We start from the raw sequence: 18641 nt of genomic DNA, 5'->3' as shown, positions 1-18641 counted from the left end.
TTACAAGATAGTTCAGTCCCACAGAAGTTCACTTCCTTCCCAGTAGCTGAGCAGCTACATCTCAGACTATGAAGCAGGATGATGAGGTATCGAAACCTATATTAGCACCATTTCGCTCAAAATTACTGATGAAAATTACTTAAGAAAACGTCTCTTAATGTTAGCTTTCATAGCTTTATTTCAGAATTTAGCCATATCTTCTACTTTCTTGGTGCCTTCTTTATCAAGGTGACATTATTTAAGTACAATAGTTATTGTTAAATAGGATAAACTATATCATGATTTACAATGAACCTAGAAGTGTATTATCAATCTATTTACGCTTGCCAGGAGAATATTCGCATCAGCATTTGTCATTTATCGTGGAATGGATTTGCTGGCAAATCTGGACTTGAAATAGTACAAATAATCAAAGAAAATATAACACTGGAAGAATTGTACTTACAATATAATCGAATCAGTGACAAAGAAATTGAAAGCATCGGTCAAGCCATATGTACATCGAATGATTCAGGTGAAACAAAGTTGAGAGTTTTGGACGTTAGCAGCAATCCAATCAGTACAAAAGGATTGTATAATTTCTTTAAACAGATTACTAAATGTCAGAGTTTGAAACTGCAACACTTATTGATGGAGGTAATACTTTGCTATACACAATTTTACTACTTTCATATATTGCTAGTAGTAGATAAAAAACGTTCAGAAGAACGATGAAAGCTCCACGGCCAAACCATCCAGCTCAGAGAACAAAACTCCACCAAAATCATCCACCTGAGCTACAAATCTTCCCCACGTTTAAATACCTCATCTTGAAGGAAGCACTAAATAAATGTTTTCTCATAATTATGATTATTCATGGAAAACCATTTGGCTTCAGGGCTGAGTTTAAAATTACAACATGACTTGTTTGAAATCAGGAAATACAATTTAGTGGATTCTTATGTACGACCTGGGGGTCATCATTTCAAGACCTGACAGTATTGAACGTATGTATCGTTGAGATACCCAAAATGGTGACAAGACTACTTTACTTGCTTCTCTAGCAAAACAACAATAACTGGTTTTGACTTTTCTTTGGTTCAGTTAAATGTTTAAAGGAAAACAGTTTATAAAGATTAACATTTATTTTAACATTTCAGGAAATTCCTGTTGACTTTGAATGTATACAGTTAATTGAATCACTTAAGAAAACTTTCACTGAATTATGCATAAACCATGGACCACAATTGATTGTAGGCAATACACAAGATGATGTCCAGTTGGAAGGTGGTACATTTGTTGACTTATTATTCCTTCTTAAAAGTCAAGTAAACTATAATGGAAAAATATTTACTGATGTTCTGCAGAATATGGATGTAAATAAAAAAGGAGCTGTTAGTGTTTCACAATTTATTGAAGCATTGAAAGTAGGTTATTTTTCATTACGTAGTCTTTTGATTATATTGGCTTGCTGATTATTAAACACCACTTTATTTCTTTCAGGAAGTAACCAAATAATAAATCAATATTTCAAACCGTCGGACAATGAAACAGAAAGTTCCGAACTTCAGGTTTTCACCCATATTGTTATATGATCTGTATAGTCTTACTGAATTGTTTGTTAAAACCTTAGGCCAGTCAGTAATCTATCAATTGTAGTTTAAGGAAGATTAAAAATGTTTAGTAACGATTCATCCCGGTTATAAAGCTGCGATTCATTAAAAACCAAGGTACTAAGGGAGAATCGTAATATGACTCAGAGTAGAATGTGAACTGAACGCACATCGTTAGAACTCCTGAAAGAATGGAAAACCGCTTTGTTCCGAACAATGTATGGATTTTTCTTGAACACCAACTTGTTGCCATGGTAACAACTGTTCCGTTATATTCGTCAGTGTATTCTTTGAAAAGTTACTCAGTTTTATAGCTCCATTATAGGCAATAAATATTTGTTACATGGTTTTATGAAGGCCATATTTAGTGTTTTATAAACTAATACCCTGTATACAAGTAAAACGCACTTAATTGTCGTTCTACTTAGAAATCTATAAAAATATTGTTCCGGCAGGATAAAGACCACTTTGTGTAGAATGAATTATTCTACACGTATTTTGAAAAAAAAAACAGGTATTAGGCAGAGAATTTAATGTAATTCTCGCGATGACGGGTACATCAAAATGAAAATTAAAAAGGAAAAAGGGAGATTCCTTTCTTTCAAATATTTCACATCAAGATGTAGATTCAAATAAAAATTGAATCACTTAATTTACGTTTGTCAAGATTTTATGCTAAAGCCCGCTCACTACTGAAATTTTTAAATGTTTATGTTGGTGATAGATATCCGAACACTGCAATCATTAACCTATCTAAGTTAGACCATCATTAAAAACACAGGAACACTGGATGGCTGTTTCATCCTAGTATGAGACTTTATATCAGTGTGCGTTCATGATTCTGATCATGATTTCAATGAAATTCAACAATCTCCATAACTCTATACTGAAGATTGTTTTATAAACTCTCTCTCTCTCTCTCTCTCTCTCTATATATATATATATATATATATATATATATATATGGGAACTCGAAGCAAACTTATTAGACAGTCTTTATCTTCTCCCTGTAAATACCTGGGTTGGTTGAGTGAGCTTGAGAATTGACAGAATTGAGTAACATGTTGTAACGAATAGGCAAGCTATTATATATATATATATATATATATATGTATATATATATATATATATATATATATATATATATTTAGCTCTCTGTTGATTCATATTGTATATATTATTTCTAATTATATGGACGTTAACACAAATTCGATCATTCGACTTGATAATCCCCTATTGTGTTGGTTTGATATGATTGTGTTAAATCCCATCATTTATTACACTTTGAACTTGATTAAATCACTTTACACTAAACGCTTCAATGGTCATCCTGATATTTCTAAATAATTAATCAGAAATAAATATAATCATTGTAACAGTTGAATTCATGAGTCCATCTCAACTGTGGAGTGCCATACTAGGTCGAAACTGCCGTCCAGGGCTTCCAGGTTTTCAGTCGTGGTCTAGCTTAGATCGACTGATGAATTCAACTGTTACAATACCACAATCACTACAAACCCCCATTTTGATGAATATCATTGGTTTAATTGCAATTAGCTCAATTTTACCTTCTTTATTGTTACAAGGAGCATTTGAACATTTTATTTATTTATAAGATATTGGGGGTGAATTACAAATATGAACAAGTAAACGATTTACAGCAACGTCTGGACAAATATGGTGATGGGACAATTTATTTCAAGTAATTAAATTGAGTTTGAAGTAACTAAGTAGTTTTTATAACTTAACTATTAAAATATTCACATTGGACAAGTTAAGTTATCAAATGTGAGCCTTGCAGATCATATTATTATAAAATGAAGATAGTTTTCATCATGAAGTGACATCAACCGGAGGCAAATTTTATGATTATCAGTGACTAGCTTCTTGGAGAATTTCTAGAAGTTCTGTACGAAAACCGTAATCAAGTGATTTCAGCCAAACTCGAAATGAGGCTCCAACTTATTAATAATATTAGGAATTGAGCTGTAGATTGTAAGTTGACTAAATTTGAAAATTTTAACTGTCTGACTTTGGCTCACCAATTTACAAGCGTAAATTTCTTTAAAGGACTTCAAGGCCAAGAGGATCCAGTAATGAAACATCTCCTATAATTTTACCATATATATCCATTCACTATGAAAACTATCTCAAAACAATGAAGGGTGTCTATCCAAATTACTTCAGACAGTCTTATGTGAGATAGGATATTTCGTTTTATGCAATAAGTTGTGAACTAGATTTTTCTTAATTTTATGATTTTAATGAAGGTTTAAGTAAAGGATAAAGTCGAAATGTTTGTATATTGATTTCCGTTCCAAACAAAATATAATTGGATGAGCAATAGCAACTGATTTTTCAGTTCAAATCAGTGATATTTTGAAGAAAAGTTACAGAACTGACTGAAGAGATTTCGTTATAATGACATCATACTAATTGAATGTATATATTTATTACGACATTAACTATTTGAAAGATTAGAAAATTGGGAAAGACAGTTAACATCAACAATCATACCATTCACACTTATAATCTAGCAGTAAGATAATAAGTACTGAAGTTTTCCTAGGATCCCTGAACTCGAAAGTCCTGAAAATTAACTTGTATGGACTTTCCTTACGGGATAATACACAAAGTTCATTTACTATACTATAAGTTGAAAGACATCTTATAAGTAAACCAGCTACCAAGACTAAGATATAAGAACGATAAGGACATAAATTGAGATCAGAGTAGAGGTGTCATTTCATACTGGCAAGGCGACAAACGGTAATTTGCATTCGAAATTTTCTGTCGATTTGATTATAACCTACCTAACAATGAATCTAAAAATTTGCCTCAAGTAAAAAGATTCAATGGTTTATAATAGTAGCTTGCTTTAGCTTTCTTTACTAATTTGCTGCTCATCTCAGTATTTCATAGATTTCATCATGAACTAAGTTTAGCTAGACAAGAGAAATTACATTTTATGGAGATAATGAAATAATGTGAGACAAATAGTAAAAATCAGGAAGCACGGAATATATATTTCCTTTTAATATGTGTTTTCTCAGAAGTGATGATTCATAACCCCACCAGGAAGAAAACTCGATACCTTTAGAATTCGTATCGAATGCATAGCATCTAGACTACTGAGCCGAAATCTAGTCATGTATATGTTTACCTACACTAATTTGTAGAGGGTGGTATTATGTCAAGTTCACATAGGTTTTTCCAGACTCTAAACAGATCAGTTTATTCATTACTCTTGAGTCACATTTTTACCGTCACTTATCTGCTTATTAACAGCGTTTTTTTATATGATCACATGTGTGCCTTTCTTATCTTACTCATCATATGTATGTAACTTATTTTTGTTCGACTATAAATATTGGTTCACGCTTGGCTAAATCAAGTTGGCTCGCTCGCTTTCTCTGGCGTGCATCATTTCGTTTTACTTCCCTTTTTCGATCAAAGATTGTACGAAATTTAAATATTCAAAAATCCATTAGACTTATTTAATTCTGTTATTAACCAACACGATTTAAGTCGATGATTATATACGAGGATTGTCGATACGTACGTTTCAATAACAATCATTTATACAATCGATCATATGATCCAAATGGAGTCAGAGTTAGGGCCACTAAAAACTCATCTTTTGCTCAACCATCATGTTTTATGTGAGAACTGAAATTCTAAATAGTACAAACGTAATATTTGATCAGTATATTTTCTATATTTTTGTAGTTACTAATAAGTAATATGTAATTATTTATACAAATTTATTGACCTTCAAAGTTTGTATTTTTATAATGGATACTTCGTTTCAGGGACTACTTAAAGAAAAATGTGGACTCAATAACACCTGAAGCTATCAGCCCTACCTCCAGTCCATTTAGACTAAATGACAGTTATTTCTAATAGAAACAACAATGAAAGTTGAGTTCATGTTTGAATGTTCACATAATGACAAATATTTGTGGACTGTTTCGATTTTTTGGTAAATTTTTTCTCAATTTCATGATTTGTTTCTGGAACTTATGGAAATAAACGTTTATACTACCTGACAGGCTAATTTTTAATCTTCATGTCCTCGTCATACAAGTTAAATCTATTTAATAGTAACCAAACTTCGTAAAAACTGTTGGATTAAATTGTTTCTTTAGCGTCATTATATATTGGAATACAATAAACAACTGAATAAATGTTATATTAACGAAACATCTACAAGATAAGTGACTAATTTCTGTTAGGTTCAATCAAAAATCAATGAAATAAATAATTACAATTTATTAAGTACGGCGATAATTTTAAAAGTAAACAATATGCATAGTTTTGATGGAGTTTTGTTCTCTCAGCTGGATGATTTGGTCGTGGAGCTTTCATCGTTCTTCTGAACGACATCATCAGCACAAACTTCAGATAGAAGTGAAGTGTTCAAATTTCTTCATATGTGTTTCACAGCTTGTTCTGTTCACCTCGACGTCGATTGGTTGTTACTGACATTAAATTTGTCATTGTTTACTTCAAAATCATCCACTTGAGCTACAAATCTTCTCCACTATCTCAATATGCATAGTTTTAATTCAATGTTTGAACATTTGAAGAAATATACAAAAATGTATAGAGACATTTCCAAGTCATTGAAAAACAAAACTCAACATTCTTACCATTTCAACAATCATGGACTGCAAAAAAAGACACAGAATGTATAATCAATAAAGTACCGGAACCAGATACTATTTATCTGAGTATAAATAACCATAGAATTATGCCATGAGTTAAACCATGATTTGAAAGTTTAATTAATAGAATCATAACAATCAATAAAGAATGAATACACTGGCGTTTTTTAGTTTACTGGATTTAGGTAAAATTTCACAAAATGGATAAACTTAACCCTAACTAGTTCTTGATCTGTGTAACATATTTCATTCAGTCATAATGAAATGTAATGATAAGACTTTTGTCAATTAATTACTCGCCTAGATTACTTATGATAGATTTGTATTTTGGTTATGGTTTCGAAAAATGTGAGATACATTTAAAGACTATTTTAATAGAAGCTAATAAAAATGATAACAAAGACTAAACTAAGACAAAACGCGTGTCTTAGATTTCAGTGCTAGTCACTATCCACCTTTGCATATAATACTTGTGAATTAAGGCAATATCAAGGCAATATACACAATATTCACATATGCCAATAAGTGACTGATCAATTGCAGTCCTAAACATCAACTGGAAGATTCAACTAAACAATACCAAATGAATTTAATCTTCTATTTGCAATATTATTGAAAATTTTAATTGAAAACAGTAGTTAATAGACTTCACGGTTACACCAATTCTTAAATTGTAACTAAATTGGTTAGATAATAAAATACTTAGTTTCTGATTTGACTACATTTTGTCTTACTCAAACATTGTATTAAGTGTAGCAATCATGATTCATTAGTTTGCTTAAGATTTATATTCGCAATATTGTCTTAAATAACATTGAATGCTTCTCATCGTATGATTGACCGAACGAATTTGATAGGATCTACCACGTCATACACATACAAGTTTGTGAGTTCTTCAATGTATAACTGGATGATTTACTTAACCAAAACCACAGCTCATATATTCACTGTTTGTATTCAATGAAAGTATAGATTATTTGTGAGTAAATACAGCTTTATACAAAACATTTCTATATTCATGTTTGTAGTTGAACTGGTTTAGCCATGTTATTTGATTCAGATTCAATATTATTTGAAATTTGAATAAAAGACGAAAGAAATCTGATTACATTTAGTTCGTTTTAAACCAGAAAGCTACAAATCATGTAAATATATTACAAAATTATCATGTTGATTACGATTAGTATTGAAACCAAATTATAGTAAGTAACTCATAAATTTAAAGAAGTTACTCCTAAAACATTCAGAATCTGTTGTTAAAATCTTGATCATATCTTTAGACCAACTTTTCTCGTATAAACTTAATTATAACATAGGGTTAATTTAAGCAAAATCAATATACATCGTTGTGGTGTGTTCCACTTATATCGGTATAAGTAGTGTATAACGCTGGACAGAAATAGAATGTCTGGCAGCAGAAGCTCAGGAAGATCGAGGAGAAAAGTAAAGGAACAGAAAGCACTTGGTATGAAAATCCAGGAACATTGAAGTCTGAGACGAATGACTGATATTTGCAAAAAGCAAAAAGTCAAGTTTGAGACAGTTGATTGGCATTTTGCAAATTAAGTATTCACTATATGATTCTCAGATTTTACTAAAATGTTGTGCGATTTTGTGTTCAAATACATTCGATTGTCTCCACCTGTATTCTCATTCACCAAGTCGTTTGTTTTATAATCATACTGGTAGGCTTTTCTTACATAATATTCATTATAGAATCTATTTGTTCATTAACTCAGTAGTTATGTGACATCTAAACTAAATCCAATACTCATTTTCCAATAATACTATCACTATTGAAACAACAAAATAATTGGACAGTATACATTATTTTGAAAAGAGTATACTCTGCTAGGAATTCATATCTTTCATATTTTAAGTGCAACTGTCAGTTAATAATTATGAACGATTACTGAAAATATATAAAAAATATGGTGAATAAGACACGAAAGAAATTAACTTATCACCCTGTTCACTTTCACATTTTTCCAAATCCAGTTGACATGGGTATTGATGTTATGTGTGCTTTCAGCATGTCTAATGTTAGTATTAGTAATTTAAAACTTAGATTTTTGATATCTAATTTTGTTACAGAATGTTAACTCACTTCTTTATCTTCAATAAGTGACTGTATACAATGTTGTCATGTAACCGACTTATTGATAAAATCTTTATTTTGTCTAGTATTATTAATGAGAGTTTGTTTATTATCGATACAAGATTACTAAAATAATTACTACTTATATTGAAGTTTCTCTATTTTCTTCAGTCCTGATGGAGTAGGACGTAAAGTTTTATGGAAATAAATTACTATTTTTCCAAGATAAGTATGAAGTATCATTCCTTATCTGTGATCACTTGGCTTTATTTTAAAATAAAAACACTAATCGTGATTGAAGTTACTCAACTAGAGAACTAAAAAGACTGAGAGTTTTGTAGAATTGCATTACTAGTTATGATTGGATATAGATGTCCAATTCATCGACTCGTCATATATATATATATATATATATATATATATATGACTTGTCACTGACTGATTCAAATCATGTTGACTTGACTCAGAAATTCTTCATGAAGATGCTTTTATTAGCCTTTATAGAATGACCAATAGTTTGGAGTCACTTCTTTAGGTGACCAACAAGTATTAATACAAATACCATTTTCGTCTGTATTCTAATACTTATTGTTGCAATCATAGTTTAGATTTAATGTGTGTAGAAACCGTGAATTAAAATTTAATTGTTTCCTGTTGACCAATGAGGACATGGATTGAACAGTTTGGAAATTAACTAATGTCAATATTAGTTTTTTAATATGCTCTTTGGATGGTAAGTATATTTACCTAGGCTTATTATCAGTTCTATCTATTGTGAAAAAAGTATTTAGTAAGGAAATTTATTCCTGTATGCAAATTCATTTTTGTAAGAAGTCTTTCCAAAAAATCCACCTTGGATCGACTCAACTAGTATGTTTATCTGTTAATGAACAGATAGATTATTATGAGTCCACAAAGTAGTGTTTGGAATGCCCGATTGTTTCATATTCATCTGCACATATTCAATAATCCATATACATAATTATTCCTATTTGTATGTTCTGTCTGGTGACTGAACCAATGAGTGAAACATCTTATGAAGTAACTCATTCATGGATTTCTGTCCAATATTCCGAAAACTCATTGGGATATGATCATGTAAATATCTACCCAATGGCTTTTATATTCAAATTATATCGTTCCTCCTCCTTTTACACATAATGAACGTCAAGTAAAGCAATTCTAAGTTTATTAGCTACTTTATATTGGTGTCCTTTAAAAAATTACAAAGGATCACTATTTTAGTTTGAATTACAAGATAAAATCTTTAAACAGTATTGTTGAATTGAATTTATTGTTACATTGTCACGAATCAACATTCATTTCGTAATACAATTTCTTTTGGTTCATTGTACATCTTATCTGCATTTGATAAAGATATTTCAGGACAATTTCTACTTAAACCTTTACGTTGTACATCTATCAAAAGTATATAGCAATTGGTTTATGCATGAATTTGTTTTTCATTAGTATTAATGCGACAAAATACTTATTTCATAGATTAGATCACGAACTGATCTTTGTTAAACAACCATTAATAAAAAAGAATCATTCAACATCTGTTTTGTTTTAGTATGTAATACCATAACAGCGCGCAAAACAACTTCACTGGAGATAGAACTTAAGACGTTAAAGACTGATAGTCAGTACAAAACATTTAGATCATTGAGTTGTTATTCAATGACTTATATGTCTAATTTCAATCACTTGACGATACTTATATGTTTAAATGTTGCTATTAACGAAATATATATGCACTAGAAATTGATAATAAGTACTTAATACACTCATCATTAGTGATGAACGAATAAATTACAACTGACATTTCTGAAGTATGAATCAGAAGATTTGTGTTTGTAAGACACTACAATAGATATCTTTGGGAGAATAATGAATTATCCAATGTCCGTTTATGCATTATATATATATATATACCTGGTGACATAAGTTTGATTAAATGTTAAATTTTTGTACAATAATTTATTCATGACCCATGGGAATAATATAAGGTAATTCAACAGATTAATATCTAAAGTAATGAAATGTTACTCTTGTTTCCAAGTATGTTTATAGAAAAATTAATTAAATTTAAATTAGAAAATCGTTAATACAATTATTTCTTAAATATTAAATTTCATTACTTATTATTATTCCCTAGTAACTTATCATTGAAATCTTAGTTATGAAAAAAAGAGTTTGCTTTATTTTTTATAATGATAGTGATTATGATGAATTGTCTAAGATTTGGATAGTTTCTAAGCTTAGTTTTATTACCATAATGTTTGATAATTGAGAATGTAAAGTAAAATCTACTAATAATGGTCAGTATACATCATAGCATAGACTTGTTGTTAATTATGTAGATATTTAAGTTTATAAGTATTAAGACAATGTTCAATAAATAAAGTTTTTTACTGGTTTGTGATAGTATATGACCATTAAACAATATTGTTTATGATGGTAAATCTTCATCGATTGAGATGGTTGGGCCATGTATTACGCATGTCTAACCACCGGCTATCATGGCACGCAATGCTGATTAGTGTTACAGATGGATGGAAGAAAGTTAGAGGCCGCCGAACCTTAATGTGAAATCGATCCATAAAGTCACTAACTTCTCGTTTGAACAATGTTGGTAGATTCAGATTACTAGGTTGTAGTTCGCGCGACTATTGTAACCAGTGGTTGGAGACTTTGGGTGACATGGCACAAAATCGATAACAATGGCGTAGATGTATACACTATTTGTCTACCCTTAAAATGCGAGATGAAAATTACTTTATACCTTTATTTTTAAGAAATAACTCTTTCTTTCTGTATTATAACCTTATATGCAATCTTTCTTTTATATATTACTACCATACAAGTAACGGCTTCTATAGATTTGGTATTTATCTTGTTGTGTTAATGAGGCATGGCAACTTGGACCGATGCATATATGTGCCTGGTCCTACGTTGTAGATGACTGACTTGTACTCGATTGGCTCACTAGATAAGTTAGCTATATTATAAAACTAGTCACTAATGAAATCATTGATTATTAGTTTTTAAGATGATTACGAATGTTTCCTATAGCTTAGGGGCTGTTTTGCATCATCGTCTCAAGTCAGCTAAACCAATGAACATATATTCTGTATTAGTATGGAATTTCATAACACAAAGCATCTTATTCAAATAATGGACCGACTACATTAACTTCAAGTTTAACGACAAAATCATTAACATACCTACTTGACGCTTAGTCAACTTATGTTAAAATGTCATCCTTATTAATGATCATAGGTGAATTCTGATTTCCTTTTCAGATTAAAAGTCACAAAATGGAAATTATTTGTACTCATTTTCAACATTGTATAGCTTTTTAGCATCTTGTGTGCTAAATACTTTGAAAAGTTAGGTTCTGAAGAGTTGACCGTGATTCCAGATGTGAGTTGATAGCAGCCTAATTGTTGATACAGTTACGGTTAAGTTGTCAGAAGGCAATAAATTTCATGTCTCAGTATTTAGATCTGATCATTAGAGATCATAAAAATGTTAGTTATTTGAAACGTAATTGAAATAAGCCGTCAACTGTAGGTGTTCGGTGTAGTAGCATTCTCCAGTGGTCAACCTATTTATACTTGAAATATTAATATGAACATTCTATAACAGTAGCTTCGAATAAACTTCACAATAATTTTAGAGCTAATTATACCTCCAGAAAAGATTTATTAAGAAACGAAGATATGCGTGAAATCTAAATTTTGACTGGTTTGAATAACTATATGTTGGTGGTGATTGATTTATTCACGTATTCATCGTAAATAATCCGTTTTGCAAACACTTTTGAGGAAGATTCTGTATACCGACCACTAAACTGAAATTAAACTACAGTCCCTAAGTAATAGTGATGGAAAGTCACTGATGTTAGGAAGAATTCGAAATTTCTTGTTTTTGACATTCAGGACTGCAACTGGCCAGTTTTTCTAGCCATATATTCATCCTAAGAGAAATACCCAAATATAGACTTTTGTCACACGTTATAGTACATTTGGTAACTAGTGGTAAAGTAAAAGGCACAATTTGTAGGCAATTCGCCTCAAAATGCACGCACAGTAATAGAGACTAGTCAGATTAAATCTTAAGTATCAACAAAAGGAAATAAAAAACCCTTATTATTACGTTCATACTCGCTGTATACTTTAGTCACTATTCGAACTCAGTAGCTCGACGGATAACACGTTGGATTCAAAAAGTAATAGTTCTGGATTTGTATTTCAATGTAAACACTGACCCTAGGCTGAACGTAAATCAAACTAACATGTCACAGGATCTAGAAAACTTTGTAGCCATATTCAATAAACCATTTATTGAACTTTAGGAGAGTTTATTATAATTCTAATCATGTCCACTCAAACGAATATTCAGGCCGACTTTGAAATAATATGAATGGAATTGGTATTTCTACAAAATATCTCATTCATTCCAAACCAAAATAAAGCTTGTTATTGACTTTTGTAAAACTCTTGGATATTTTTTAAGATCTAAAATCATATTACTTCATCACGAAATAACTTTCGCTTAGTTGAAAAGCAAACACCCAATGAGGTTTGTTGAGAGTATTCTGTGATCATAAAAATTAGAAATTACACAATTATTGAAGCTATCCGTAGGACTACAAAAAAAACCAAGTCGCATAAAACGTCTGTCATATCCTAGTATGAAAACCTCTGATAATGGGTGCTCATAAACCTACCAGCAGGAATCGAACTTAATAAGTAACTTCAAACTTCTTGATATTATATAAATGAACTGATGTGTAATTTCATACTGAGGTCAGAATTGCTTAGTATTATCTGATTTCTAAAAATTTATACTTACTATTCTATCATGATGTAATCTATATAATGAACAGTGTTCAAAATCCACTGATTATTGTAAAAAAATCTTATTCTGTATCCAAACAATAGTCTTTTAATAGTTGAGATCATGAGTCACTTGAAGCTAGACCACTATGGAAAATCTGGAAGCACCGAACGGCCTTTCCGTCTTATTGTGGGACTCCTCAGCAGTGCGCATCCACAACTCCGCCTCTCTAGATTCGAACCCAGAACCTATCAGTCTCGCACTCGAGCGCTTAAACATTAGACCACTGAGTTGACATCCAGCGGTGTTAATTTCTAACTTCAACTAACCCACGAAATTGATCGACACATCCACCATTGTCATCAGTGAGTTACTATCTCACAACAGACCTTAAGTTGAACTCCACTTGACTCATGATCTCAACTATCGAAATTACTATAATATCCACAAAACCCCTGCTGATGTTAATGAAGATTCTGTTAAATTTTCTATAAATTAATTATATTTATACATTGCTAAAACTGTTAGAAATACATATTTTGCTATATTTAGTCAAGTGTTCTTCCTAGAAGAAATTTCTGTTCATACTTTATATATAAACTTACTGTTCATTTATAATGTACATAAAAATGTTTCTAATTTACAAGTCTAAATACATCACAAAAAAAGAAATTTATTTCATGTTCAATTTTGGTCTCTTTTTTGTTTGTTTTGTGATTGGGCTAAAGAATATTAGATCTGGTAATCATTTTGTTGATCGAATAATTTTCTTTGTTTGTTTGAATTAGACGAGGTATATTTTTTTACTCAAGTATAATGGTTGATACATGTTCATATTAGAAATGGTCATCTGATGAAATCATATCATAATTGAATTAAATATATTTTGTTTTATTTTTGATTGATTTGTAAATCCTTACGAAACTGAAGATATTTTAATGCTTGTACACCATGTTTTTTTGCTAAACGTTTAATAAAATCCAATTTCAATTTGTCAATACATGATCTGTAAGTAAATGGGAATACAATATAATTAGTAAATTTATTATTTTAAGTTGAGACAATGATGTGTTTCTTTTCCACATAAATACTACACATTAAAACTTCTAAACATAATCATTAAAATTAGGGATTCGTAAAGAATGTTTGTTTTAAAGTTAACTTATATGTAGATTTGATATAAGCGGAAAAAGCATTAAAGATTGACAGACACCAAACAATTCTTCTGTTTAAATCTATTTAGTGTTGTTTACTTGTATCTTTCCATTGTTATTTAGGACTGTATTTGATCAGTCTCCTGTTGACATATGTGCATACTGTGCGGATTGCCTCGATATTGCTTTAAGTCACAAGCTTTTTAAGCGAAGATGGATAGTGGGTAGCAGTGGAATCCACGACACGCGCTTCGTTCTATTTAGGACTCGTCAGCTGGATGTATCTGCATCTCAGAGTTGATGTCCACTCTGGGACTCGAACCCAGTACCGTTCACTTCAGATGCCATCGCGTTACCCAGGTACATCCAGCTGACAAGTATCAGATGGAACGAAACGCGTGCCCTGGATTCCACTGCTAGCCACTATTAATCTTTGTTTATAATTCTTTCATTTGTTCTAGACAAGTTTGCAGTATACATGTGTGACGAAACTTGAAGCTAAACTAAGGACGTTAAGGTTTTATGATTTAAATGATATATTATAATCAATGATATCAAATCTAATAATTCACAATACCCAACTCTAACCAATGTGTGAAATTACTTGAAATCAAAGTAAGTTCATCTGTAGAAGAATCAAGATCTAGAAAATACCTAAATTACTGATTAGGTTTCATATCCAACCCTCAATTTCGTTACATTTGTTAAAAATCAAAGGAAAGTGTCCTATGAGGATGATAATAAATGCATGTACACTATTCAGAATACATTTAGAAAAGTATTGTTTTATTGATCTGTTGAGTAAATTGATTCAATATTTAAGTCATTATGTAATGCATTCGTTATTTCAGGGAAGCTTCATTCAATATGTTTATTTCAGCACTACTTATTAAAGATGTTAAACTGTATATAAAAATGATCATAGTCAACTTAATAGCAAATCAGATTATTAGATTTCATTGATGAATATGCTAGGCGAATATCATATTACAAATTTGGTGTCAAATAGTCATAGGATTAATAAAAATGAGTCAATAATTTATTGTAGATCGTTAACTAATTACTAAACGTTTAACATTGAACTGTTATAACAAAATACTTCAATAATTATGTATCTCTGTTTACCTCTCGTATTTGCGGTTGAACCGTTGACGAATTAAATTCCATGTTGAATATGTACTCCTAATCAGGTGGTGGTCAGTAAAATTAGCTTAACAGATACAAGTTACACATTCATCTTGACTGTTTTTTTAAGACCTCCGACGCCTAGAGTTCATTATCTTTGGAAGAAACTGAACTACTTAGCTTATAATTTTCAGAGTAGTCTTTAGAATAATGGATATTATCATACACCAATCATTAGTACAGATAGATATTTGTTTCCTTAAGAATGAAATATATTTACCAGACATTGTTTAGATGTTATATCTTATTAAATTTGATATATCAAAAGATCTATTACTTTTGACATGTTCGGGTATTATGTTTCAATAATATCGACTGCAGCTTCTTATTTACTTTAGTTATATTTTTCTGTAAACTAATGAACGAAAGCCAGTAAGTGTAGATAGTTAATTTCATATGGGATTCAATATAGTGTCTTATGAAATTTTACTACAATTGAAGGAAACTTTTAAATAACTAACTTGTAAACTGAATTCATTCGATAACGAAATACTTCAAAACTTGGTGGATGAGGTAAATGTATAAGAAATACATTGGTTAAAACAATGAATTTATAACCTAATGCATCTAATGCCATAATATATGAGGCTTTATTCCAACCAAATCCAATGAAAATTTCATCAAACATTGTTGTATAACGTGAGACAATCACATATGGTTCATAATCTGCTGACCATTGTACCTTTAATAGAGAAAACATCAAAAGCATCAAACAAAGTACTTAATACTATTACGGGTGATGGTTATACATCATTATGAAGACAAAAAATCATCCTATTTTGTTTATTAATTTGACTGGTCAAAAGTTGGAATGAGTATTAAAAAAGCTGCTTACAAATTGCTAATCAGAATGCAAAGGGCTCTTGTATTTAATTCTACAGTAAGAGGTTCGATTAGCTAAAGTATAAATAACTATCATTTAGTGTGTTTACAGTTGACTGATTACTAATCCTTTATTTTACTCAGTTCGTTAATCTGGAAGTTCAAGGTAACCAATAATTATTGTAACACTACGTCTAGGTGCATAGATTTCTATCTTCATTTACCAACTTATGTGTATTTGTGAAGAAAAATGAATACAAACAAAATCTCGCATCTAGGCATACTAAAGCAAATACTCTAAATTATGTTATATTCTGAATGAACATTAACTTTTAAATATTCAGCAATCTATAAGTTTGCGAAGAAAGATGGCGTATAACATTTTATTCACATTTCTTAGTACAAGTGTACAGTGAATCTAACAATTTGTAGATACACATATATAAAGATAAAATTGTATTTAAACTGAATTTTTAAAAGAAAACTTGTGAAACATATACAAAGAAAACCTAGAAAGATGTCATGTATAAAAGATATCACAAGGTTTACCTGTAGTTTCAGTTTCTATGGAAGTACATATAGCATATTCTAGCTTCCGGAGTTGCATTTTTGACCTTGTTAATTATTCACTTATCAATCTTGACTGTTTTTATGTGAACGTATGTATGTGCATTTCTTATCCTGATCGTCACATGTCTGTAGCTTATTTTTGTGTGACTATAAATATCGAGTCACGCTTGATTAAATGGAGTTGGCTTACATGCCTTCTCTATTGCAATTCAGTTCACTTTGTTCTTTTTTCCTCGCTTTCTTCGATTGTCTATCTTCATTAATGATTGTATGAAATATACGTGTTTGACTTAATTCCTTTATTCACTAACGCGATTTAGGTCGATAATAATGTACGATGGTAGACGCGATGTATACTTTGGTAACTCAATAACGATCATATGATCTAACTCAAGTCAGAAACCGGGCCACTAGATTGTATTCTTCAAGTTAACCAATATGAAGAAAATATCATGCATTCCCTTTTTGTGAATATCTACTTTAGACTCTTAGATTTCAATCAGTGTAGATTCTGAGTTACAAAGCAATGAGAGTCCAGTAAACTATTTTTAAAATGAACAGTTGGTGCGGAATAACTCATTTAACTTTACCCTTCTGGTTAATTTTCATCAGGTGTTCTAAAATCTCATTGTATATTAATTTTACACTTGAACTGAAATGTGTGTAGTGCCGGCTTCTATGTTAAGTTCACAAAGGTTATTCTGGACAAACTAACTTAACCATTCTTCTCAAGCTACATTTTGACCTTGTTAATTATTCGCTTATTAACCTTGACTCTTTTTATATGAGCGAATGTGAGTGCACTTCTTATCTTACTCATCACATATATGCAACTTATTTGTGTCTGATTATAAATATTGATTAGCGTTTGATTAGATCGAGTTGACTCACACGCCTTCTCCACTGCGTGTCATCTGACTTCGCTTTCCTCACTTCGCTTCTCTCGCTTCGTCCCTCTGATTTTCTGTCCAGATCAACCAGTGTACAAAATGTACCTATTCAAGCTTTCATTCTCGAATTTGACTTACTTATTTGATTCCGTTGTTCACTAACACGGATTAAGTCGATGATTTTATACGAGGATTGACGATATATATTTCAATAACAACCAATTATACAATATTACTAGAGCCAAATACAGATTTAGGACCAATAAATGTGTTTTAGGGTGAATAGATTGAATTTCTTAACCAGTGGATAGTATAACTAACTACAGTTATATTGAAAATATCCTAAGTATATATATATATATATTATTAAAATTGAATGTCTTTTCAACACCGACATACTTCGTAATCATTGTTAGAGAATTTCCAATGTGAATAATTCGTTGACATATGACCAGCTGACCAGATTTTATGTCGAAATGGTAAAATCTCTCCAATTTCCCAAGATTTTAATAAATCTTTTTTTGTTTCTGGTAGTTTTAAATGATTTTTAAAAGTTTCAAATGCTGGCACTACTAAACAAATATTTTGTGATCTATTATTCTATAATAAAAAATATATAACATTTCTAATAGAAAATACAAGTTATTACTTATAAAAACTCTTGTATTTAAGCATCATTATGAATTAGTAAACCCTTATATCGTAGTGAATCTATACCCAATAAATTCTTTAAATCCTCACTGAAACTGAAGTCTTCATCTTTTAAAACAGAATGAAATCGAATGAAAAGTAAAGTATGCTTCTAAGTGATTAGTATT

General features: G+C 30.6%; 2 protein-coding genes across 4 annotated transcripts in view; one reads left to right on the top strand and one right to left on the bottom strand.

The window, feature by feature from the left end:
- MS3_00006621 (uncharacterized protein) overlaps positions 1 to 5641 on the top strand; it is a 30650-nt gene extending 25009 nt beyond the window's left edge. The window contains exons 9-12 of one of the 2 annotated variants that reach the window (XM_035734161.2): positions 331 to 636; positions 1140 to 1406; positions 3209 to 3294; positions 5405 to 5641. In XM_035734161.2, the coding sequence (XP_035589085.2) occupies positions 331 to 636; positions 1140 to 1406; positions 3209 to 3294; positions 5405 to 5495 (750 nt within the window). In that variant the 3' untranslated portion in view covers positions 5496 to 5641. Of the gene's footprint in view, positions 1 to 330; positions 637 to 1139; positions 1407 to 3178; positions 3295 to 5404 lie in introns of both variants that reach the window. The other variant, XM_051214791.1, reaches the window with a different exon arrangement.
- An 8045-nt stretch (positions 5642 to 13686) lies between these two features.
- The window catches only part of LARGE2_1 (LARGE xylosyl- and glucuronyltransferase 2), a 33287-nt gene continuing 28332 nt past the window's right edge, over positions 13687 to 18641 (bottom strand). For both annotated transcript variants that reach the window (XM_051214789.1, XM_051214790.1), the window contains 3 exons: positions 18223 to 18423; positions 16003 to 16223; positions 13687 to 14208 (listed from right to left, as the gene is read on the bottom strand). In XM_051214789.1, coding sequence (XP_051067973.1) covers positions 14094 to 14208; positions 16003 to 16223; positions 18223 to 18423 — 537 coding nt within the window. In that variant the 3' untranslated portion in view covers positions 13687 to 14093. The remainder of the gene's footprint in view (positions 14209 to 16002; positions 16224 to 18222; positions 18424 to 18641) is intronic.

The sequence above is a fragment of the Schistosoma haematobium genome, chromosome 2 (genome assembly GCF_000699445.3).
Source record: "Schistosoma haematobium chromosome 2, whole genome shotgun sequence".
Classification (NCBI taxonomy): domain Eukaryota; kingdom Metazoa; phylum Platyhelminthes; class Trematoda; order Strigeidida; family Schistosomatidae; genus Schistosoma; species Schistosoma haematobium.
This window is presented reverse-complemented; position numbering and strand designations above follow the sequence as displayed.